Source organism: Ochotona curzoniae, unplaced genomic scaffold (assembly GCF_017591425.1).
Source record: "Ochotona curzoniae isolate NIBS_2020 unplaced genomic scaffold, NIBS_Ocur_1.0 scaffold_4701, whole genome shotgun sequence".
NCBI classification, from domain to species: domain Eukaryota; kingdom Metazoa; phylum Chordata; class Mammalia; order Lagomorpha; family Ochotonidae; genus Ochotona; species Ochotona curzoniae.
In genome coordinates this window covers 44732766-44757275 of record NW_024467122.1, presented here as the reverse complement: position 1 = coordinate 44757275, position 24510 = coordinate 44732766, and the positions used below count along the sequence as shown (strand labels likewise).

At 34.3% G+C, this 24510-nt stretch overlaps 1 protein-coding gene across 3 annotated transcripts in view; it reads left to right on the top strand.

Moving 5' to 3' along the window:
• DPH6 (diphthamine biosynthesis 6) overlaps positions 1–20464 on the top strand; it is a 117791-nt gene extending 97327 nt beyond the window's left edge. The window contains exons 6-9 of one of the 3 annotated variants that reach the window (XM_040970232.1): positions 6819–6880; positions 10937–11031; positions 15940–16027; positions 19940–20464. In XM_040970232.1, the coding sequence (XP_040826166.1) occupies positions 6819–6880; positions 10937–11031; positions 15940–16027; positions 19940–19954 (260 nt within the window). In that variant the 3' untranslated portion in view covers positions 19955–20464. Of the gene's footprint in view, positions 1–6818; positions 6881–10936; positions 11032–15939; positions 16032–17290; positions 17467–19939 lie in introns of those variants that run through there. The other 2 variants (XM_040970230.1, XM_040970231.1) reach the window with 2 other exon arrangements.
• Positions 20465–24510: the final 4046 nt, after the last annotated feature.

The following is a 24510-nucleotide window of genomic DNA, read 5'->3' as shown; positions in this document are numbered from 1 at the left end:
AAAACCAGAAATAAGTCCTACAAAAATAGCAATGTTAGTTTTTCCACTTACAATGAAGGAAGAAATAAATGACAGTGTTTAAATATAAAGCCACTTCCCAAATACTTTTCATCCTAAAACGTTTGAAATATATTGTACAACACAAGAAGGAACAAAAATTCACCAGTTAGCCCTCACTTTAATAAGCTGATGAATGTGTTAGATAATTAGATGATAAACATAGATAAATTTGAAGAAAAATTAGTGTTACAACCCCGTAATAACTTCCCTGTGACAAGTATTAGTAATTTGCTGATTCATTTTTAAAGGTTGATTTTCATTTACACATCATAATTAAACAAATCCATAAGATACAATGAGTTTTTCTTAAGTGTGCTTAACATTAAAAAGTGGTAAATGTGTGAGAGGATGGGTATATTAATTAGTTTGAGTTTGGTGGTGAATATCATAATGGACACATACAACAAATATTCAAGTTGTACAACTTAGATATATAAAAATTTTAATAGTCAGCCATACTTCAGTAAACATGATGAGAGAAAAATTTGTATTTTGAACAGCTTGTCGTTCCTCTGATGTTAACAGGAGTCATTCCTGTATTTTCTCATTTTACGTATTTTCCAGAGTCATCTCATTTCATGCCTTCTATTTTTATATTAGTATATTCAGGTCAGATCTCTCTGCTGGGTTCCAACTCCATATACCATCTGCCAATTAGATAGTTATCCTTTCTCTGATGATTCATAAGAATTTCAAACACGTGTCTGAAATTTAGTTCACCTTTTATTTTCCTTCTACTTCTTTTAATCTGTCCCACTGTTTTGTGTCAGAAAACAAAAGATGGTGCTTGTTGCCACATCTTATCATTTGCGTGGAGTGAAAAACCGGAGAATCATCTTTGCGTTTTCTCCCTCCTGTATTTTCATGCTTGGAGCAGTATATGTTCATATCCTGCCTATCATACATGATTCTGAAATGTCTTTCCCTTTCATACCAGTGTTTTGTGTATTGCATCATATCTCACCCAAACTGTGGCACACGCTTTTGTTTCCTTTTTAACCTATCATCTTATTCTCTGCCATGGAACTAGACTGAACTAGATTGAGAATTGTTTTTTAAGTCACATTGCATCAAATCATTCCCCTTGGAGAGAATCACAAGGTCTTCTCTGTATCCATGCTTTCAATTATACATTTGTTAAAGTGAAACACAAAGTGCTATAGGAGCTAGCATGTGTCTGCATTTACCTTCATGTTTTCCTGTCTTCACTATCTACTCTGACTTTCAGTTTACAATAGTAGTAGTCATCATGTATGCTTAGAAAGATCTAGAAAGTGTTTCTATAAGAAACATTTCATAGCCTTCTTTAACAATTAACTCTTTGTTATACATAAATTTTTCACGTTTTATTTCTTACAAGGTAAAATTACACAGTATTTTTAGAAGTAGGAAAATGGAGCATTTAAGCTATCAGTAGCAGCTGTTAGTTTGGTATTGCCTATCTTTTTTTTTTTTTAAAGATATTAGAATTACCCATGAAGTATCTGAGTCTACATTTTATTACATAAACTAAAGAAAAATACCAAATGACAGATTTAGAATAGAAGTTTCATATTTACATGAGACAACACAACTTTTAAGATAATTAAGCATCTAGTGATTTTATTGTAGAAATGAAAAATCTGCAATTTGAAATGAGGCCTTTACCCTGATTATCCCTCTTAACTATATGAGCTCATTTTTACTTTAGAGATCACATAATCAGTTTTCTTTAATATTCATTCTTGTTAACACAAGTTGTAATTTTATTTTGAGTGTTCAATTATGATTTTCAGTTTTAGTCTGAGAAATAAGAAGGTTTACTTTAAAATGGGGTGATGTTTAAAGTGCAATCTAGTTCTGTTAAGCTAGCCTCCCAGAGATAGGATGAGAATATGTGTTGGTTTTCAAGATCCATGGGGTACTCAGTTCCTGTCTGGAATGGATTCATCAAGAATTATAGACAGAGTACAAATTGCTTCTCTGCGTGATTATAACTTTTGTAATATTACTTAGTGATTTTACAGTAAAAGTGTAGGGTAAAACAGTTGAGCTGAGAATACAATTCATTTTACTTGACTTTAAAAAATAGCATTATCAAACATTTTGTGATGTTTCTTTCATCATATATTGAACTGTCGCAAAGAAATAAACCTCCACTTTCTTTCATGACAGTAGATAATAAATTGACTGGCATAATTCAGCTGAGAAGTTGAAAAATGCATTGAAAAAGTGGAGCATAGCATGGTAGGGTTAACATTTATTCATAGATGGTGCAATTAAATAAAACAGGCATTAACTTCAAGGTCAGTCAGTAAAGTAATAAAATTGAATATTTAATTGAATTGTAATTGCTTCCCATTGATACATGCAAGTAAAGTAAAATAGATGTCAGCCCTACGAATTATAGCTCATCCTCCTAATTAATTTCTTAATTCCACATGGACTTGCTTAGTTCTTGTTGTGGGTTTATTCAGCCACCCAGCTTCCAGCCAGGAATGTCTGTTGGACCTGAATAAATGGTTACCTGTCAGGACATACAGTAAATTTTTCTACACTTCAAAGAAAATCTTGTGAATAACTTCAGTAACTTATTCACTTAGGTTAAGATGTACTCTGATATCCTAGAAGTGCTATAACATCACCTTGGTCCTAAGAACTATAGACTTATCAACATTACTATTTCATTATGTTGGTATTTGTATCATCTAACCAAATTAATAAATCCAATCAACTAGGTGATGAGATTTTCATAGGAGATAAGGATACAGTAGGACTCACATTCCATAGCTAACTCATTCAGGAGATAAATTGAGTGGACTGTTTGAGTTTGTGTATACTTTGTGTCAGTTCATGACCAAGGATTTATTAGAAAAGTGACAACTAAATGGAATGAATCTAAAAAAATAACATTTCTTTCAGCCATATGACCTTTCAGTCCTGTCTGCAATGTCAGCATCTCCTATGAATGCTGCTTCAAATGTTATGGCTCGTGCCACCCACAGAGGAAACCCAGATAAGGTTTCTGGCTCCTGGTTTTGACCAACTCAGAGCTGGACCTTAGAGAGTGAACCAGAGAATAGAAGAGCTCTCCATCTTTGTGTTTCCCTCTCTCTGTCCAGCTCTGAGAGTGTAACATTAAAATAAATAAATAAAGACTTTTTTTAAAAAAGGAATGAATGTATTAGATGGAATTACAAATTACGAGATATTATACATGTGTATACTTTGTATAATATAAGTATGTTGTGTTTTAACACCATCGTTTAGTTGTTTGTAGAAATACAGGAAGCTTCTTGTAAAGCAAACAAATTTAACTGAGTAGGGAACCAGAAGGGAAGTGGAGCAGCCAGGGTATGAACCGGCGTCCTTTGGGATTCCAGTGCATGCAAGGAGACAACTTTAACCACTAAGCCATTGTGCCAGGCTCATAAAGGATCACAAATATTGCAATTCTCTGTGCATATCATCTAGTTAGAAAATGTCAGTGCCAAAATAAATGAAAGAAAAAAAAACTAATATTTTAGAACTGCATGATTGTGGATATATTCGGTTTTTTTTAACCTTAAAAAAGATGTTTTTAGGGGGAAGGGAGATTTTTAAAGGTCTTTTGTTAAAATTATTTTAGTAATGTCTCATTCCACTTACAAAACTGAAAGGAAATACCAGAAAATTTAAGCATCATTGTAAGAGAATCTCTGTTACACTGGTAGCATAATTCTTATTGGGAGCAAATGCCAGAAGTAATACGGTATAACTAATTGTTATGTCATGGTGAAACTGAAATTAAATGCATTAATTGGTATGTAAAACCTGGGAGAGTATACCACTCAAAGATTTCCATTAAAGTAATCCAGAGTGAACTTTAATTGAAAAGTAGGAGGAGAAGCAGCAAGAAACAGTTGTGAGGATACACATTGGAAAACATGTTAATATGCCTAGCTCTTCTTGCTAAAAATGATAAAGCAAAAAATTATCATAGCAGCTTATATGGTGGAGCCTACTTAATGGCTAATTAAAACATGCTAACTTAAAATACATGATTTGGAGTGTATCAATGTCAGTATATTAACATGGTAAAAACTGGTCCAGACAGAAAATGATAAGTGTAAAATAATTAAGCTCAATTCTTTAGTGTTATATTTATAAGAAATGTTAAATTAAACTGTGAAAGGACAATCATGGAGCTTATAAGAGTTATCTATAGCAAAAACATACACAATTTTTAAAAATAAATGATAGAAAAATATATGCCATATAATAATTGAATTTAAAATGACCATTTCATCCATATAAAATAAGTTACAGAGTAATCACAAATCATTAAAAATATTTTTTTTTAGTTTTAAACCAGTGGTTTGACAAAGGTATGAAACTAAAGTTTTATAAAATCTTTTTAGACAATAATACTGATGATACACACAAGTTGCATAAAAGGTGAGACCATTGTAGTATTTGTCTTTCTGGGTCTGTCTGGTTCCCCTCAATAAGGTGTTTTCAAGTTGAGTCCATTTTGCTGTAGATAGCAGAATTTTAATCTTTTCTATAGCTGAATAATATCCATTGTGTATGCGTCCCACATGTTTACCCATTCGTCTGATGGTGGACACCTAGGTTGGATCTAGATCTGGACTCAAGAATACTGCTGCTGTAAACATGACGGTGCAGACAGTGCTTGGACCATTGTGTCCGGCCGTTTGGGTACATAGCCAGTAGTAGAATTGCTGGGCCATATGAAAGGTCTATTTCTAGTTGGTGTTTTTAATCTTCACAGGGTTTTCCACAGTGCCTGCACAAAATTTACACCCCACCAACACTGTATGAATGTTTCCTTTTTCCCATATCCTCACCAGCATTTGTTAGTCTCTGTGTCTGCAGTTTTAGCCATTCCGACTGGGATAAAGTGATACTGTGGTTTGGTTTGTATTTCTCTGATGACTAATGATATTGTACATTGTTCAAATATTTGTTGGGTATTTCTGTTTCTTCTTTTGACAAATACCTGTTGAAGTCCTCTGCTCATTTGTAAACTGGATTGATGTTTTTTCTTGTTGTATTTTTAAGTCACTCTTACAATCTGGTTATTAACCTTTTGTCAGATACATAGTTTGCAAATATGTTTTCCCATTCTGTTATGCCTTTTCAGTCTATTGGTTCCTTTGCTATATTAAAGCTTGTGAGTTTGTTATAGTCCCAGCTGGTTAGTTTTGCTTTGTAGCTTATGCTTTGGGGATCTTATCAAGTAGTCATACCATACACCAGTGTCCTGGACTATTTCCTCTACATTTTGTTTTACCAAATTTACAGTTTCAGATCTTAAGTTCAGAGGTCTTTGATTTGTTTTGAGTTGATTTTTGTATATGGTGAGTCATATGAATCTAATTTCATTCCTCCATATGTAAACATCCAGTTTTGCCAGTACCATTTGTCAAAAAGATTATCCATATGAATATTAGTGTCATTATTTTCAGACCTGAGGAAAAAATCTGTTACATATTGATTGGAGAATTTGATCTACTTAATATTAGTGAGCAAAGAACATTCAGTATTTATCTGACTTTCCTTTTGTTCATCTGAAGTGTGGTTGTAAGAAATGCTTACCAAAAAGACACCCAAGTGGAAACAAAAAACGTTAATTAGTTTTTTGTATACTTACTAAGCTGAATAGCTTAAGTCAATCGTAAATAAATATAATTGGTGTTACTTAAGCAAATATATATAACTTGTTCATTTCATCGCCAATTTATGCCCTTTAGCTTTCTTCTTCTTGACAGGTTAGTCAAGATTTACCATTTTCTGTGCTCTACTTTGTCTCCTGTACAAATGCCGCTATTACATTGACTGTCTTCATGGAGAAATTCTCATGCCATTGACAACAACAATAATTTTTCAGAGTTGTGCTGTATTTAAGATTCACTTTTATCTATTTGAAAGGCACAGTTAAAGTGACAGAAATCTGTCATCTTTCTATCTGTCTGTCAATCAGTTCACTCCTCAAATGGATGTTGCAACCAGAGCTAGGTCAGAACAAAATGAGGATCCAGTATCCCCCATCTGGGTGTAGGGAACTTACGTCATCTTCCATTGCTTTTTCTAGACACATCAACATGGAACTGATGTGGAAGTAGAGCAACTGAGACTCAAACTGGTTCTCATATGGGCTGCAGGTGATCCAGGTGGCAACTTTGCTTGCTATGCCACAATTCTGGACCCTGTTTCTTTCTTTACTTAGGAGATATATCATTAGACAAATGAAACATTTAATTTGAAAATCCAGTTTTTATGCCTATGTGCTATTATTATGTAAGCTAATTATATATGTATAACAGTCTACCAGTCTTTCCTATTCCTATCCTGAAGTCATATGTCTGAAATTTAATAAAAATAGGAATACATCAGATAATTTTTTCTGATTCCACTAAAAAATTCCCATATTAATAAAATATCAAGGATTTAAATTTCATATCTTTAGAATGATACATTTTTTTCACCATTCTAGTCATAAGTTCTCAAATAAGGAAAAGGAATTTAAATGATACACCAACTTGTTGATACAGTAGAAATGCAGTTAGTGGAAACTCTTTTTGTTCAAGAACAAGAAAATTATTTTCCTAATGATAGGAAAGTAAATAATAGCAAAGTACATTTTGCTTTTGGATAAAAGAAGTTTAAAATATACATACTGGTTTCCTGGGCAAATAAGGCATATATGGAAGGCAGATGTAACTTTAAACTTCCCATGTAATAGTTATCTTAAAAACTTCGTTCTTTTTTGACAGGTTTAGATCCAGATAAGCATCTTGGAAAAACCTTAGAACAAATGGAACCTGTTCTCTTAGAGGTAAGACTTTCTGCTAGTTTTCAAAATGTAAATAAAGGAGGAAAAACTACTATGATATGGTAACCATTGAGTTAAATTTATTTTTTTAAAAGTACAGATGCACTTATTATATATTTTATGAAAATTAAACTTCTAATTGATATGAAATATGTATAAAATTATGGAAATTATTGCCAACATTTAGATGCAAATACAGGAGTGAGATATACCAAAAGGAAATTGCTCAGTTGTAAAGTTTGACTTCCATTGAATTGGACATTTTTAAGTACATACAGTCTGTTATCACATCCTTTGCCATCAGACCCCGGGGTAGAAATTTCTTTTAGAAATTATGTTATCTAACACCTTCTGTTTGGCAAGTTATGAAATTAACTTACCAACCAGTAAAGAAATTGTCAAAAGGTTTCAAATGAACCTTTTCCACCTTTATCCTTGTCAAGTTATAAGTATGTCCCGCAAATTCTAGATTCAGTGTATTGCATTTGAGTTTTGGGAGCAGATTTTTTGTTTAGTGTGGTTAGATCAGTATAGTTGTTACACTATTTTTAGTTTTTTCCCCATAATCATAATGGAAACAACCAAATTACCCTATTTCTGTGACAGAAGTCAACTTCTCTGATAAGTCATCATTTTCCTGTACCGTGGAATTACTCCACTGATACTGCCTTGACATGGTTAATACTATTACTGTGATAGGAACTGTCAGCTGTTACACTCTTCAATACCTTCGTGAGTTTTACATTTTCTTTTGGAGTTATTATATTTTTGTTATTTAGTTTATTGATATATACCAAATGCCTAGAAATCCCAAAATCTTAATTTCTTTTTTTATTGTTATTTAGCACCTAAACTATGCCAACCACATGGTAAAAATTAAAAGAAAAATCTAATTATTATATAATTGTTACAAATTATGTTTCTAGATGCTGTAGTGTAGTTTATTGAAATCATTCTGTAGTACATGATTATTTTTCATGTTTAGCTAATGGGACTCTACCTCTAGCAATTTGATTTATGGGTATTATTATATCTGTGCTACTGCATTCACTATTATCAGGCTAAATTTAGCTTGTCAAACTTGTACACACATATATACTATATTTGTTAAACACAATTTTCTTATGTATACATAATGATTATATCTGCAAAATAAAATTAAACTCTTGGACAGTTAAGGAAAGAGAACTTCAATAATGAGAAAGCATGAATTTGGTGAAAGAACTTTTTATAGTCTGTCTCCAAAATGTATAGTTATGAGTTTAGATTTCAAGTGCATGGATTCTTTTCATAAAAGAAAGTAACAGGGTAGGCATTGTGGCGCAGCCAGTTAAGCAGCCATTTCAGATGCCCACATGCAGGTTCGAGTCCCAGCTACTGTGTTTGTTTCTGATTAGCTGTTGGATAATGTGCATGGGATTTAGCAGATGATGCTCAAGGACTTGGATTCCTGCCTTGCCTGTTTGAGAACTGGGTGGAGTTCCTGGCTACCGTGTGGTCCAGCGATGGCTGTTGCTGTCATTGGAGGAGTGTACCAAGATAGATGAACTTTCTGTCTATTTTTCCTTCTGTCTCCATTTTGTTGCTGTAGTTTTTAAATAAGTAAATAAATCTTTGTCAGAAAAAAAGACAAGTAAAATTCTGTAAATACCTGGTTGTTGGTTATAAATGATCCTTGAATTACTGCAGAATATTCAAACTAGAAATAGTATTCTTGCAAATACACCTAGTTCTGATTCATGTTAATCCTGGACAAAGTGATATGATCCTACTCTTAGTGCCTATTTCTGTCTAAAAAAAGAAGATGATTCAGAACCTCTAATCATTTCTCAAATATTTTGCTTGCAATTTTCAGCAATCAAAAATTGCTGATTCAGTCAGTAAGACAGATTAAAAAAAAAACTTGAAGACTAGGAGAAAAACAAACCATAAAAGTATCTCTAGAACATATCTCATTAAATCACCAGATTTAGTCTAAAGTATTAGTAACTCAAGTGTTTAATATATTAAGTGAGAAGATGAAGTGCTTCAGGGGAGAATTGGGATATATATGAAATAATCAGGTGGAGTTCTTCAGCTTAAAAGCATCTGAAATTAGGCATATAATATGCATGCATTTATTGGTAGATTAGACATAACTGTACAGGCAATGCAGGGAAGATAGTGTAATACAGAAATATCCACCTGAAGCACAGAGGAAGAAGCAGGATGGAAAATAGAGGGGAAGATCATCATGCATGTAATTATACCATTTCAGGAAGAGAGAATACAGAATAGAACCAAATAGGACGGAAAACAGAAGGAAAAAAAAATCATCATACGTATAATTGTATTGTTTCATGAATGTGGTCGAACCAGAACAGTACAGAACCAACAATGTCTGCAGAGATTTTACTATAGGACCCACCTGTGGTTATCTTTGCTTATTTTGACAAGCAGCTTTTTGGATGAAAAAATCCATTAAAGGGAAGCAAGGCAATTGATAATTGTGTAATTAGAACAAGAATTATTTTTCCTAATAGTTATGGAAAATTATGCTAAGCAGTCTGAATGTCTTTTTCCCTCCATCTGACTTTTCATACCCTGATCCATGTGTACATAAGCTCTCCATAAAATGGTACTCAATGAATGTTTACAAATTAGAAACACATATTTGTATTTGTACTTTGCTCTTCTTGGGAGCACCTACAAAGAGGACCCTTGGATTTTGTTGGTTCACTTTTCTTATTGTTTGGCTTTACGGTGCCATTCAGATTATTGCTAATCTTAGAGGCACAGTAGGATTTTCACAGATCCATGCCTTAAATCCCTGAAGCTAGTTAGAAAATAGCTGAAATTTAATAGGTTTAGAATGCTAGCTGTATGACTATGCAAATAAAACTGAAGATTTAGGCCATTGTTCTGGTATTGGCAATAACAGAACATTAGAAACCACTCTTTCACCTATGAGGGTTTGGACTAAGAAATCTTTAAACAGGGAATCTATGATATTTAAAATGAAGAAGATAATCATAAAGCCTGGACACATGAGCTGAAACATTCATATCTATGGCACCCAACTTAAATATTCTTAAGTCTTATCTGAAGCTTTGAAACTGTACTAGTTCTCAGTAACCTTGCAACTTCCCTAATAATAATATCAAGCATAATAGCTATGGATATGACTCTTTGTTGTTTTGTTGTTCACAGGCCTAAGGAAATACATTGCTTTTTCTGTACTGCTGAGAAATTCTCTAACAAAACATATTTTTTCCTTTCCTGAGATGGTCAAAGAATGAGGGACAACAGAGTTTGGCTGCATGTATCCTCATTTACTACACAGACATAGCCTCCCTTTGAGCATAAACCAAGAAAGAATTTTATGTACAAATCTCTTTCTCTCTAAATATATAAAAGTTTATATATTCCATGAGATTACTATAAATTAAACCCTAAATTTATACTACAAAAATAAGTAAAGCTGGCATTCCTAAATATATTGTAATATTTTTCTTTATTTCTGTAAGGATCTCATGGGTTACTAAAATCCTATTGCTTATTATAACATTTTAACATGCATTTGTTTATTTAAACATCAGAGTTACAGAGAGAGGGAGATTGAGATAGAGAAATCTTCCATGGCTGGTTCTTTCCCCAAATGGCCTCATTGGCCAGGACTGAGCCAAGCCAAAGCCAGGGGTCTGGAGTAACCTCCAGTCCCCCATGTGAATGCAGGGGCCCGAGGACTTGTTGCCATCTGCTGCTGCTTTCCTAGGCATGTTGTTGGGGAACTGGATCAGAAGTACAGCCATCCAGACATGAACCACTTCCCCTAAGTATGCCAGTATCGCAAGCTTCGTAACACTCTGTGCCACAGTGCCCACCCTGTCTTATAATATTTTTAAATGACTTTAAACACATATTTTAAGTAGAAGGGCCATAATCTTCCTGTAGCTTTCACTCTTTTGGAATTAAATTTCCAGTATGATTATTTTTAGGACAAAGTAATATAATGGACATTTCTGCTATCTAATTTTAAGGTTTCTTAACTCATTTTTTTTTTATTTCTCCTATATTCAGCTTTCTAAAAAGTATGGAGTCCATGTTTGTGGAGAAGGAGGAGAATATGAAACATTCACTTTGGACTGCCCTCTGTTTAAGAAGAAAATAATTGTGTAAGATATCATTTCAACGTTTTCTTCCCTTTCCTTAAGTGAAAGAAACAACTTAACATTAAGCTTCAGGCAACTTTTGTTGGCAGAAATAGAACATGTCCTCCAAGTTCACAAACACTCAATTTGTTTAATACCGGTGAAGTCGTCTGAATACCTAAATCAATACCTGACAAGACGAGGCCGTCATGGAAGGCTGTAAACTTTTTAGACATTGCACTTTGGTTTACTTGCTGATTATGGCCTGCAGTAAAACTCGTACCTACACACTGACACTTTTATCCTTTCATGAAGTGCGAATTGCCTGTATTATTTATCTTTCATTACAGCTACATTTGATAAACTGCCACATCAGTAGCCTGTGGGTTCCATTAACTCCATCCTATGTTTCCTTTTTCTTAGCTTTAACAGCTTAGAATGGTAACACTAAACATTTCTCCTCAGTTAGATTTTTACATGTAAACTTGCTTTTAAATGAATTCATTTTATGGTGAGTATTGTGATTCCTTTGCCATAAGTTATTCAAATTAATGTAGTGAAAAACAGAAACTTTTTTTCAGTTTATTACATTAGTATCCATGTTCTTAATTAATGTTCTTCTCATATGCTAAGAAAGCGTTTTATCTGCTTATTGAAAAAGATTGTCAGAATTATGCTTGTTTAAATGGACAATTCAATATTTTCAGTACTAAAACCTGAATTCTTGGTACCTATAGATAAGAGAGGAAACAATCCAAGGAAATTGAGAAAATTCTAGGCAAATTTCCTGAAAATTGCTTTTGTCTAGTGACACATGACAGGGTATTTTCATTACCATGTGCAATATTCATGTACTCTTGTTGTTTTGATATTGTTCTATGTTTGTTTCCATCAATTACATAATATTTTATTTAACAAACATTTTATCAAGCACCTACGTCTGGGACATTGCGCTGGACACATTTTATTTCTAAAATAATTTCTACCTTCAGAGTGATGAGAGAACATACCTGTGTATAGTTGTGATATTAGGTAGTAAAAGGTAGGAGTTGTAAATTCATGATTGCGAGATATTTCTTATGGCCAGTAAGAGCACAGAATGTGTTTAAATGGCAGGATTAGATAGAATTAACTGATAGGTGCATAATAATGTGTAAGAATGAAAAGACCATGCCTCTTTTGTGTGTTCATGGTGCACTCCCATATGGTAACATTTAGCAGATATTGTTTATCTGTGCCTGTCCATCTCTGCAGAAAGAGGAAGAACTCCTACACAGAAGAGAGGCATCCTGCTGAGTTCCACCCAGTGTTCCTCAACCAATGATTACTCACAGTGAACAACTCATTTTAGAGCATTCTAACAAATTTTCCCTGACACTTTCTCGTTGATAGTGTAACTAAATCTGTTTATGTCACTATCTCTGTTATGCTGAAGTTTCCTTGTCTATAAAATGACATCATTGAAGATTTCATTTTTCAGGCCTAGATAAGCAGATTTAGTTGTTATATATTGATGAATTAATTTGTCATCTGTGGCTTATTTTATTTCACTTTTATAGATTCCGTTTTTAGATTGCAGCTAGAGGTTATTGACTGGGATATATTCTTTTTAGTTGAAAAAGGATATCCCTTATTCACAGTCTTTTCATATCTGACTAACATGCAATAAATGTGATCATGTGAATGAACATACATTGTTAATTCTAAGATTGTATGGAAATTGTTATTCTAATTTGTATGACACAGTTTTTAAAATAATTTCAGTCCCTGTAAGTATTTTAAAGAATTGATCACTGATAATACTGGCTTTTATAGGAATTTTGCAATGCCTTATCTTATAAATTTGAATTCATTTTTTGGAATATATATAACAGCTCTTGATATATTTGTTGTAATACTATTCTATAATAATTAGCATACAACTAATGGTTTTTTAGAATCCTACTTCAACTGTCCTTTTTTTTTTTAAGATTTATTTATTTATTGGAAAATCAGATATACAGAGAGGAGGAGAGACAGAGAGGGAGATCTTCCGTCCGATGATTCATTCACTCCCCAAGTGAGCACAATGGCCAATGCTATGCCGATCCGAAGCCAGGATCCAGGAACTTCTTCCGGGTCTCCCACATGGGTGCAGGGTCCCAAAGCTTTGGGCTGTCCTCGACTGCTTTCCCAGGCCACAAGCAGGGAGCCAGATGGGAAGTGGAGCTGCCGGGATTTACTTCAGTGATATTTATGAAAAAGGGGGAAATGGGAAAGGATTTGGCCTAGCAATTAAACCTCCAGTTGGGATGCCTTTACACCATGCTAGAATGTCTGGGTTCCAATGCCAAATACCTGAAGAGCAGTTAGGACTGTGACAGGATTCCTGCCATTCACACAGGAGACTCATGCTGTCTACTGCCTCTCCTTCCCCCAGTCCTGCCTTCAGGCATTCAGCAAGGGAACCTGAGGATGTGTGCATCTTTTTCCCTCCACATAAGCCCTGTCATGTTCTTTGTCTTTTAAATTATTTTTTTTTTTATTTTTCAAAGAAAAGATTATCATTATAGAGAGAAAACAATTAGCCTTTACTGCAAAATTATTTGTTTATAGTAAGGAAAGTTCTAAAACACGGGTTAAATTTTTGTTTGTTTAGGGAGGTAATTAATAGAAGTCAGGATGGTTCTAGGAATTAATTGTAAATTTCATTTTTCCCAAATTACAGTTAGTACATTAAAAATCTTGCAGGAAAGGCCATTAAAGCAGTTTGTGTTGGGATTTTTTTTTTATTATTAATCTGCAACACTTTATCATTTAGTTTTATGTTAATTATTATATAATTTTTTTCTAAGACAAAACCTTGAGGTCTGAAAATGCCCTGATGAAAATATTTTTAGCCTAGCTATGTATAAGAGGACACTTGTGGATCTTTAAAATAAAAAAAAAAAATACTTTCTTGTAACTTGCTATGTATGTATTCATATATGTCAGTAGGAAGAACTAAAATCCCAAAGTTGTGTTAGTGCTCATTTCCTTTTCTTGGTTATTATCAGTTCTTTAATATCACATTTTTGAGTCATTCTTTTATTTCCATTTGAAGTATCCCTGTTACTATTACCGTGATGTTGCTGCATTGGGATTAATACATGGAGGAACAAGGAGGAAGAAAGGAAGGAAGAAACTACGCTTAACACTATATGCCCATTTTCTACTTTTGTGACATAATCATATTGTCTATCAACTCAAGGCATGACTCAATACAGAGCACTGTATTATGGCATTTTATAGTGAGGATAAAACAAGTATATTGTATCACCTGCCTGCTTATAAGTTCTCTATAGAACTTGCAAAATTATTTAAAACTATGCACTTTAAAAAGTATAAATTGTAGATTGGTTCTTTTGCTACAGATTTCATATAATTTTATTGATGTATATATGTGAATAGATTAAAACATTAATATATATATTGAACATGTATGAGAAGGTATGTATACATATAAAAATAAGTAAATGAAAAATCAGTGTGGGTTTCTGACCATTTGAGTAACTGCATTGTGAATGTGAGGAATTTTATCAAAGTTTATATATAAAGTCAGTTATTTAGCAAACAACTAGTGAAGCCAGGCAGTGCACTCTGTGCTCAGCCAGGTGTGAGTTGGGGCTGGCAGACAAAAATGTCCAAAACCGATCCTTCTTTCAGAGGAAGACAAACACATACATACACAAATATCATATAGTGGATGTGGTACATAAGGGCCGCAGATGCAGTTGCCACCAAGTAACCTGGCATGAACAGTTGATTCAAAAATACTTTTGTGTGGTGAATGTTTTCCCAATCTAGCAGCTAAGTCTTTTAAGACTCATGCATGCCCTATCAGACTATGTGCACTGGCGCTCCTGCTGTGTTCCTGATTTGAGCCTCCTGCTGGGAAGCAGCAGGTGAGTCCCTTTGGAGGTTAGGTTCCCACCATCCAAGTGGGAGGTCTAGAGTAGGTTCCCAACTTCTGGCTTCAAGTGGGCTAACCCTGCAGACATTCCGAGAGAGAACCGACTAGATTAGAATGATCTCTTTTTCTTTATCTCTCAAATAAATAATTTTTAAAGATTTAATTTGTATGTTTTTGACCAAGTGCCGTCATTTTGTCGTTACACATTTTACCAAATCATGTGCTGTCCTTCAGTGATCCAAATGTTAACAATTTATTATTTAAAATAATGGAACTGCTTCCTGTGTTTTTAAAATGTAACACATTATCTCTCCCTCTTAATAAACAAAAAAACCCCATAATTTGCTATTAGAACCTCAAACATAATCTCAGTTATTCCATATATGCTTTATAGGATATTTTTGATACAAGTTGTGTTAATCTACATTTATCCATATGGTGCCAACAAGCAGTTCATACCATTTTACCTGAATGTAGTAATTACCATGTCAGACAATCAATTTTAATAGCACTGATATGGCAGCCTGAAGAGTTCACCTAGAGCTTAAAACTACCACAAGCACTTCTTTGATGAAAGGTAATTGAGATTTTGTGTGAAATGCTGAGTGAATTGCCTCTTGGAAATGAAAAGTATAATGAAGGTACTAATGTTTAATGTTTAACCCCTACTAAGAAAATTTGTGCAAGTTAAATTGAGCAGGGATTTAAGCCTCACAGTTGTTCAGAAGGCTTTGAGTGACCATGAGGGCTGACTGAGTATCCTTTTAAAGATTTTAAGAAAAGAAAAAAAATTCCACTGCTTAATGCATAAGTTCTGTATTCTTCACCATTTTTCCAATTAAATAATGGGTTAATAAAATATGTATTATACACTAATAAAATAAGTAGAAAATAAGAATTTTTTTTTTTTGGTTTGGTCTCTTCTAGTCAGTAGCCAGAATGATTGCCACAATTTATGTGGTAGATAAATGTAATTTCTTTTTTTCTTTTTTGTATTTCAGGGATTCATCAGAAGTAGTCACACATTCTGCCGATGCATTTGCACCTGTGGCTTACCTGCGCTTTTTAGAACTGCACTTGGAAGACAAGGCAAGTAAGCCAGAGACACACAGTGGCTTTTAAAGAAAGTGACAATATACATATTTGCTGTGTATACATAATTATGTAACAACAAATAATAGGATAGAAGATATTAATTTTAATGATTTTTTTCAGCTCCTTAATAAACAACTAAAATATCACAATTGCTTATATTTTGAGAGATCTTTGTAATATAGAAGCAGTTTCTAAAAGTCATCAGTTTAGTTGAAAGGAAATAATGAGTAAATTAAATAATGGGCAGACAATAGAGGACGAAATAGTAAGTCAACCAGCAAGATAAGAATTCGATTATTATGCATCCATTTAAACATTGAAGGATGAAAAGGATTTCCATTGTACAATGTGAAGAGGGAAATAAAAACCTTTCTAAAAATATCCAGGAGAACAGATGTGCAAGGACAACAAAGCACAGCAAAAATTTCATTTTTAAACACATTGGTTATCCACGGGCAGAACAATGTCAATTCAGAGATATGTTGTGGAAGATAAAAGTGTGGAATACATTTTTTGATGTATTGCTTTATGTTTATCAGCAGAGAAATGATAACCTGAGGAAGAATATGTTTGCCAAAATGAATAATAATAATAATAATAATAAGCAGAATATATGCATTCAAAAAAAGTGACACCTGAATTTATGTAGTGAAATGGTAGTGACAAAAGTTAAGATACAAAACAATCTTCTGTATCTGTAGTGTTCTTTTCTCCAGTCTCAAGGTGCATTCATAGATTGATAATAGGGGAATCGGAAAACCAGGAGGGTTAAGGAAGATTCAACAAGGTAGGGAATGAATAGTAAACGCAGAAATTCTAGGATCGGAGTGTTCCCACGGCAGAGATAGTTACAGGAAAATGTCTATGGACTGGTGGATAATAGGTTGTTGAATTGGCCTGGAACATTTCTCTTGGTGATGTTTTACAAAAAAACAAAAACAAACAAACAAACAATAACCTTCTTCAGACTCACTCCAGCACATTCTGAAATGTATGCCTACTTCTCGGTTCCCTGTTACTGTTGCTGTTATATACGTAGACGAAGTATCAAAACCACTGACTGCTTTTTCCAGAAAAGCCTGCCATGATACGTTCAGCCCTACCTGAATTGCTGATATTGACCTTGTTTTGCTATTTCATCACTCTCCACAGTGCATTTACTCAGTTGCAGCTAACGGTTTTATTTGTTTGAAGTACTATATTTACTGACACTGAACATATGTGGTACATTTTCTTTCTTCTCTCTGTCTTTTTTAGGTGTCTCCAGTGCCTGATAATTACAGAACATCTAGTTGTATATATAATTCTTGAAAAATATTTTTTAAAACTGCTAAGCTACCATTTTCATATAAAAACCACAAATACCATTTTAATTTTGTCAATTATTATAGCCATTTTTTTCTCATTACTTTTTATTTGTATCTTAGAAAAAATATACCATTATCAAAAAATTTGGTGAAACCATTAATTTTTTTGGAAGTGTCAATGGCTTGTTTGTAATTTTTACAAAATTCCTGGAGGTTCTCTTTCTCTTTTGTTAACACATACTCCTTATGACCTGTATGAGTTACGTACGTACCTCCTTTTGTCCTTTTCACTTTATTTCCAACTCTCAGTTCTACAACAAAAATGTCTTTTCTTCCATCACGGTGATTTTCTCTCCTTCTGTGTTTCTATCTCTGTCTGTCTCGTGCTCACTTGATTCTATTCCTACAGAAGTTTTTGAAAACTAAGTTGAAAAGGTAACCACAATATTCAGCCAATTGATGAGTTTATTCCATCAAATGTCACCAAAGTGTTTTCTCATCTTAGTTTTATATATTTTTTTTTTACTTCTAAGATAAGGTAATTTTAATTTACATTATATTCAAAGGCTTATTCCTCAGCTTAATAAATGGTTCAATAAATAAAAAGTGAAAAACCATAGTTCAGCAGGAATATAAGCAAGGGCCATAAAGTTATCAAAATAAATAAATCAGTTTTGCTCATACAAAGTATGAGTTTTTAAGTAGTCACAAATCATTAAAACCATAGTGGTATGTCATCCTTAATTGCTTTTTTTTTTAACAAATACTTAATGTTTGACAAAACATTATACTTAAAGGAAAAACGTATGCAGGCATAGCATTTATATTTCTATTTTTTTTAAATTTTAGCTCATATGCATAAAAAGGAGAAAATGCAGTATTTTTTTGTGTGTGGCTGGTTTATTTCAATTCTCCGGTCTCATTTTAATTTATATTCATGGTTCAAAAGGTTGTGAGGAAGAATATTATTAATTCTTAATATATATTGTATAAGTAAAAGGGGGGACAGTTTTCATTTAACACCTGTGCTGATAGTAGACAACTAAAAAAAAAGAAAAATTTTTTTGTTTTAGTTTTCTGCAGGTGTCCTTTTTTTATTATTATTATTACATTGCGTTATGTGACACAGTTTTAGGCACTGGGATTCCCCCTCTCCCTCCCCCAGCCCTCCCCCATGGTGGATTCCTCCACCCTGCTGCATTGCCACAGTTCAAGTTCAGTTGGGGTTCTTTCATTGCAAGCATATACCAAGCATAGAGTCCAGCATCTTGTTGTCCAGATAAGTTCAACGGCTTCTTGTGGAGACCATCCCTGGTCTGAAGGTAGAGCCGGCAGTGTCACTCTGTGACTGTCCTTGCCCACAATAATGCACATATGACTGTGTATGAAGAACCATACTTTAGTAATGATATAGGGGAACTCGGTGGTGGAGGGAATTGGGGAGGGGATAAGGGAAATCCCAGGACCTATGTAACCATCATAAAATGATGATGATTAGATTTGACTATATAAAGATTGTCAAAAATATAATAAAAAAAATAATAGATTGGAAAAATAAACCAAAAAAAGGGGTTGAGTACTATTTCATGAGAGTTGTTTTCTTTCTTTTTGTTTTATTAAAGAAAATATTTTAATTAAATTAAAATGCACAGTATTGAGATTATTGTAAATTTTAAGTTATTTAGTTATCACTTCATAAGTTATAATCATTCTTAAACTTTTATATTAATTAAATTGCTTAAATTTTACCTTTAGATTACAATCTTAAATTATTTATAAAGGGTATCAAACTGATAGGAACTAAACATGGGATACCAAACAGAATGAATTAATGATGAAAAGCTCTAGGTTAGAATTGGGGAAATATATTAAAATTTCTTTGGGGCCTTAACTTTATTGCTTATGGCAAACTTGATGCTGAAATGTACCATACATCACTGCAATGACAGGCTTGAGAAAATGAAAAATACAAAGCTTTACATAAATCAGCCAAAGGATCATATTAAAATACATAAACTTTAAAAGAAAAATCAAGTCTTGAACTTGGAACTACTCAGAAACTCTTTCTTCCTTACATACTTGCCTTTTATTTTCAAATCTCTTGAAAGGAAGTGACATTTCAAATTTATTATTGGCAGAGCCATAGTATAGGGAGACAAAACTTATAGAAATTTGGTCACAATTTTACTAATGTTTCCTGATATCACTCAGTACTTAAGTTTTCTTTGCCCAAATGATCCTAAAAGTACTAAAGTATCCTATTACCACTTAGACCTTCACTTTGCTTTCTATTAAATAGCATCATAGAACACTTTGATATTTTATAAATTTGTAAAAGCTCACATCCCTATGGTTGTAACTGTTACAAACAGCATTGATCTTCTGACCCATTCTTATCAGTTACTTTATTTTTATTTATTCTAAAAACCTTGAAAAATAGTGTAACAAACTATTTCTATGCTTCTAGTTTACTAAATTATTATTAGTAATTCATTTAAATTTAAACTATTTAAAACTAGATAAATTCTGTAATTTTCCATATAGACCTAGTTTTTAAATAGTTCAAATTATTATACACTTATATTGTTTTTCTTGGTAGAAAAGGACATGCTGAAGTCATTTAAACTTCTTCATGGGACACAAGTGAAAAAAGTACTCACATTGTCGGATTGAATACAGTTGATTATGTAGTAAAGTGTAGGTAAAGTCTTGTGGCAGGAAATCATATGACTAAATTGTAAATGATTACTAAAAATATCAGGATAACAACTATTAAATATATTGTACCTGGTCTTACTGATAGCAAAACATATAATGCTTAGTTAGATTTCCTCCATGGAGGTATTTTACTACTCTCTCTATGCCAACTCAATTTTTTCCCCTTATATCTGGGACAATAAAGAACATAAAGGATGATTTTTATTTTCCAATATCTGGCTCAAGAAATGCCTACCACAGCTGCCCTTCTCACCACTTTTGCCATGACTGAAGAGCAGAAAACAGTTGTTAAATAATCACTTGAAGCAGTTTTCAACACCTAATGCTATGGGGCCCAGTGACATAGCATAATGGTTAAATGCTCACCTTGAATGCGCCAGGATCCCATATGGGCGCCAGTTCTAATCTCAGCAGCTCCAATTCCCATCCATCTCCCTGCCTGTGACCTGGGAAAGCAGTCGAGGACGGCCCAAAGCCTTGGGACCCTGCACCCGCATGGGAGACCCGGAAGAGCTCCTGGCTTCGGATCAGCTCAGCTCCAGCCGTTGCGGCCGCTTGGGGAGTGAACCATGGTATGAAAGATCTTCCTCTCTGTCTCTCCTCCTTTCTGTATATCCGCCTTTCCAATAAAAATAAATAAATCTAAAAAAAAAAAAAAAAAAACAAAAAACCTAATGCTATGAACTGAAATGGGTGCTGATGTGCCTGGAAAAACAGTGAAAGATGGCCCAAATGCTTGAGCCCTTTCACCCACTGGGAGACCTAGATAAAGCTCCTGACTGCTGGACCTGGCATTGTGTCCATCTGGAGAGTGAACCAGCAGATGGAAGATACTTTCTGTATGTGTCTCTCTCTCTCTCTTTCTCTCTCTCCTTCCTTCCCTATCTCCCCTTCCTCCCTCCCTCCTTCTCTCTTTCTGTACTTCACTTTTCAAATAAATAAATACTTAAAAAAATCTACATGGTACAACTTGGGATTTGGACAGACTCTGAGCCGTCGGCATTACCAAGTCACTGTTGCTGCAGAAGATAATTGAGGCAAATCAATAAATCAAACATTGGACTCATCCTTATGTACAGGGTTACTTATTATTGTAACTACAGAATGAAGTTCAGTATTAGCAACAGCATACCTTGTGTTTGCAAGTGAAAACTTGGCCGTGAAGAGTGTTTTTGTATCCTAAATCTGTGGAAGACTTACCAGTTTAGAGGATAAAAATAAATAAATAAACAATAATTTGTTTTCCTTCTCTACTTTCAAGCTCTAATTTGCTATCTCCTCCCCTCCTCCACCCCGCCATCATTTACCTTGTTGTTAAAATGTCCCCTTTAAGAAATAAAGCTTCTGACTGGTATATTCAGAAAATTTCAGTTTTGTCGTTACTCAAATCAGAAGGATCATACTATTTCTTCTTTCACTGTGCATTGAGTGTTTGCTTCTATTCATCTGGCATTATTAGAAATACAGTAGTGGATTAAACAACCAAACATTGTTCATTTCATAGAATATGTATCCTGGGAACTGAAACAAAGAAATAAATCAAATGTATTCACAATAGAGAGAATGTGGAAAAATTAACTTCTGTCCATAGATATGAGTGAATTTGGTGGAATAAAAATTTGGAAATCCTTAGCTGCTTACGGTGACAGATGGAAAACCAAGATTAAGAAGAGAAACAAAACTATTTCATGCACAATTATAGAAGATAGTTGTGAGTTTTGAATATTTGATGGGGTTGTCTTCTTAGAAGCCTGAGGATACAGCTAAAGGATGAATCCATGAACTGGAAGAGAGGTCCGAAGAAAGCATTCAAAATGAAGTATGAAGAGAAACAAAAAAAAAAAAAATAGGTATAAAAGGATAAGAGGCATAGGAACAGTGAGAAGACCTAAAATGTATGTAAATGGACTGTCAGAAACAGAGTGATAATGTGAAAAATAGTATCTGAAAAGATAATGGCTGAGAAAATTTCCAAATTGATGAAACATGAAGATAGATTCAAAAGTCTTTAAAACTGCTAAAAACGAAAGGTGAAGGAACTAACTGGGGAACATCCAAGACAGGTTGAAACATGGGCTCTTTTCAGAAAATCAACAATTGGAAATGAAAACCGATCTTTAAACAGAAAATTTGAAAGACAATAGAATTGTGTCTGTTGTACTAAGTGAAAATAACTCTCCTCTGAGAAGTCTATTCTCAGGAAGAAAGAGACTCTTCAAGCAGTGGTGAGCTGTTCAGAATTATGATAATACATTTTTCAAGATTAATAATGTACCTTCAGTTTATTCATTTCATTGTATATAATTTTTGCTTCAAGAAATAAATATTTAGCTCTAGCTAATAACATTGGTGATAAATACTTTAAAAATTCTGATGTCTGTGTCTTACGGTGAAGTCATAAAAAGAAATTGATGGATGTATGGAAAAATGAGTAAATAAAATGCTAATTATAAAGTTAGAGGCTGGTTATGTAGAGACATAAATTTGCTAAAATTTTTCTGCGTTTAACATTTTCTTTATAAAATTTTAAGAAAAGATTTGAGATAAAAGATTATCAAGCAAGAACTTAAAAATATATTGTTACTAGCACATTCACATCAAAGTGCAGTAAAAAGTGGTAAGACAGAAAGAAATGATGCTAGATGTAGTATCAGGGCCACATAAAAGATCAAGGAGAGGGAGCAAGGCAGTAACCTAGCAGCTGAGGTCTTTGTCTTGCATACACCAGAATCCCATATGAGCTCCAGTTTAATCCCTGCGAGCCCCGCTTCCCATCCAGCTCCCTGCTTGTGGCCTGGGAAAGCAGTCAAGGATGGCTCAAAGCCTTGGGACCCTGCACCCGTGTGGGAGACCTGGCGGAGGTTCCTGGCTCCTAGCTTCGGATCAGCTCATCTCCAGCTGTTACAGCCACTGCGGAGTGAATCAGATGGAAGATCTTCCTTTGTCTCTCCTTTCTGTGTATCTTTCTAATAAAAAGAAATATTTTTTAAAAATCAAGGAGAAATGAAAACAAAGTGACAATATAAATATGTTGGCTGTATTTAACAATACTATCTCACCATTTATGCAACGCAGTGCATTTTTTTCAAATAAGAATATTAGAGGAATTGTTAAAGCCACTGTATTTTGCATGAATAACAAATGCTCACATCAAGGGTGAAATAGCAGAAACTAGGATAATTGTAGTCATGCACTGCATAGCAACATTTTTATCAACATTATAAATGATGGTGGAGCTCAGTAGTGACACCAATGCTTTTGTAGCAATGCAACCCAATGGCAGACATGTTGAAAAGATTACTCTGAACCTCACTGGAGGATTCTCTGACGTTGCTATCAGCTGCATTCCGCAAGCAACCCTGTTCCCCTGTGGTCTCAGCCCCTTCTCTACTTGGTCTGAATCCTGCTGTATGCTTTCTTTGTGGAAAGGAGCCACACCAAACTGTTTCTTCCATAGCAGACCCATAAAACATGAGTTTTGGGCCCTGACATGGGCCTAGGACTTAGTTCCACCCCCTCTTTCTGAGAAATAGAGTGGGAGAAGTGCCTGTGCTTCCCTATAGTGGTAGACCTACTGACCTCAGACCCAATGCTGTAATAAAGTAGCCTTTTCAGTAGGCCTTTTCCCCTTTCTTAGATTTTAAGGAGAATCCTGCCCACATATCAACCCTCCAGTAAACACATATATCCAGAACATAAAAGCACCACATCTAGGGGCAGATTATGTAGGGGAATTGTGGGCTCACCTCTGTGGGACTGCAACAGCCACTAGTTCATATGGAGAGCTAACATCGGTGATGGGCTGAGCTAGGCTGGACTGCAGAACTCACCTGATAGGAACCCACCTGGCACAGCAGCTGAAGCTCTGGAGGATATCAGGCAGGGTGAAGCTGAAGCACATGGAGCTGCTGGGACTTAGGGCAGACCGTGCTGAAAAAAGCTTAATATGATGTCAAACTTGAAAACTTGGGTCCAAACTTGAAAACTTGGGTCCAAAAGAAGCTGGTAATGTGAAAAGATAACTTACAGAAACTGTTTGTAGTTATTTTATGAGGTTAATAGCCAAAACAAATGAAGAACTACAATTCAGCACCAGAAGAAACAAATAACCTGATTTAAAAATATGCACGCAAAGGACTGTGTGTAGACATCTCTGCTTAGACTGTACAAGTGATCAAAGCATGTAGAAATTTGCTGAGGAAGCCAACACTGGCTCAGGTCTTTAACCCTCTGCTTACAATGCCAGCATCTTATATGAGAGCACTGCTTTAGGTTCAGATGCTCTGCCTCCAGTCCAGGTTCCAGTTCATGCCCGTGGGCACAGCAGGTAATGCTTGAAGCACCCGAGCCCTTGTCACCCAGGTGAAATAACAAGATGAAGTTTCTGATCCTGGCTTCAGCCTGGTTAAGCTTTGGGTCTTGTAGCCATTCAAGGAGTCGATGAGGAAGGAG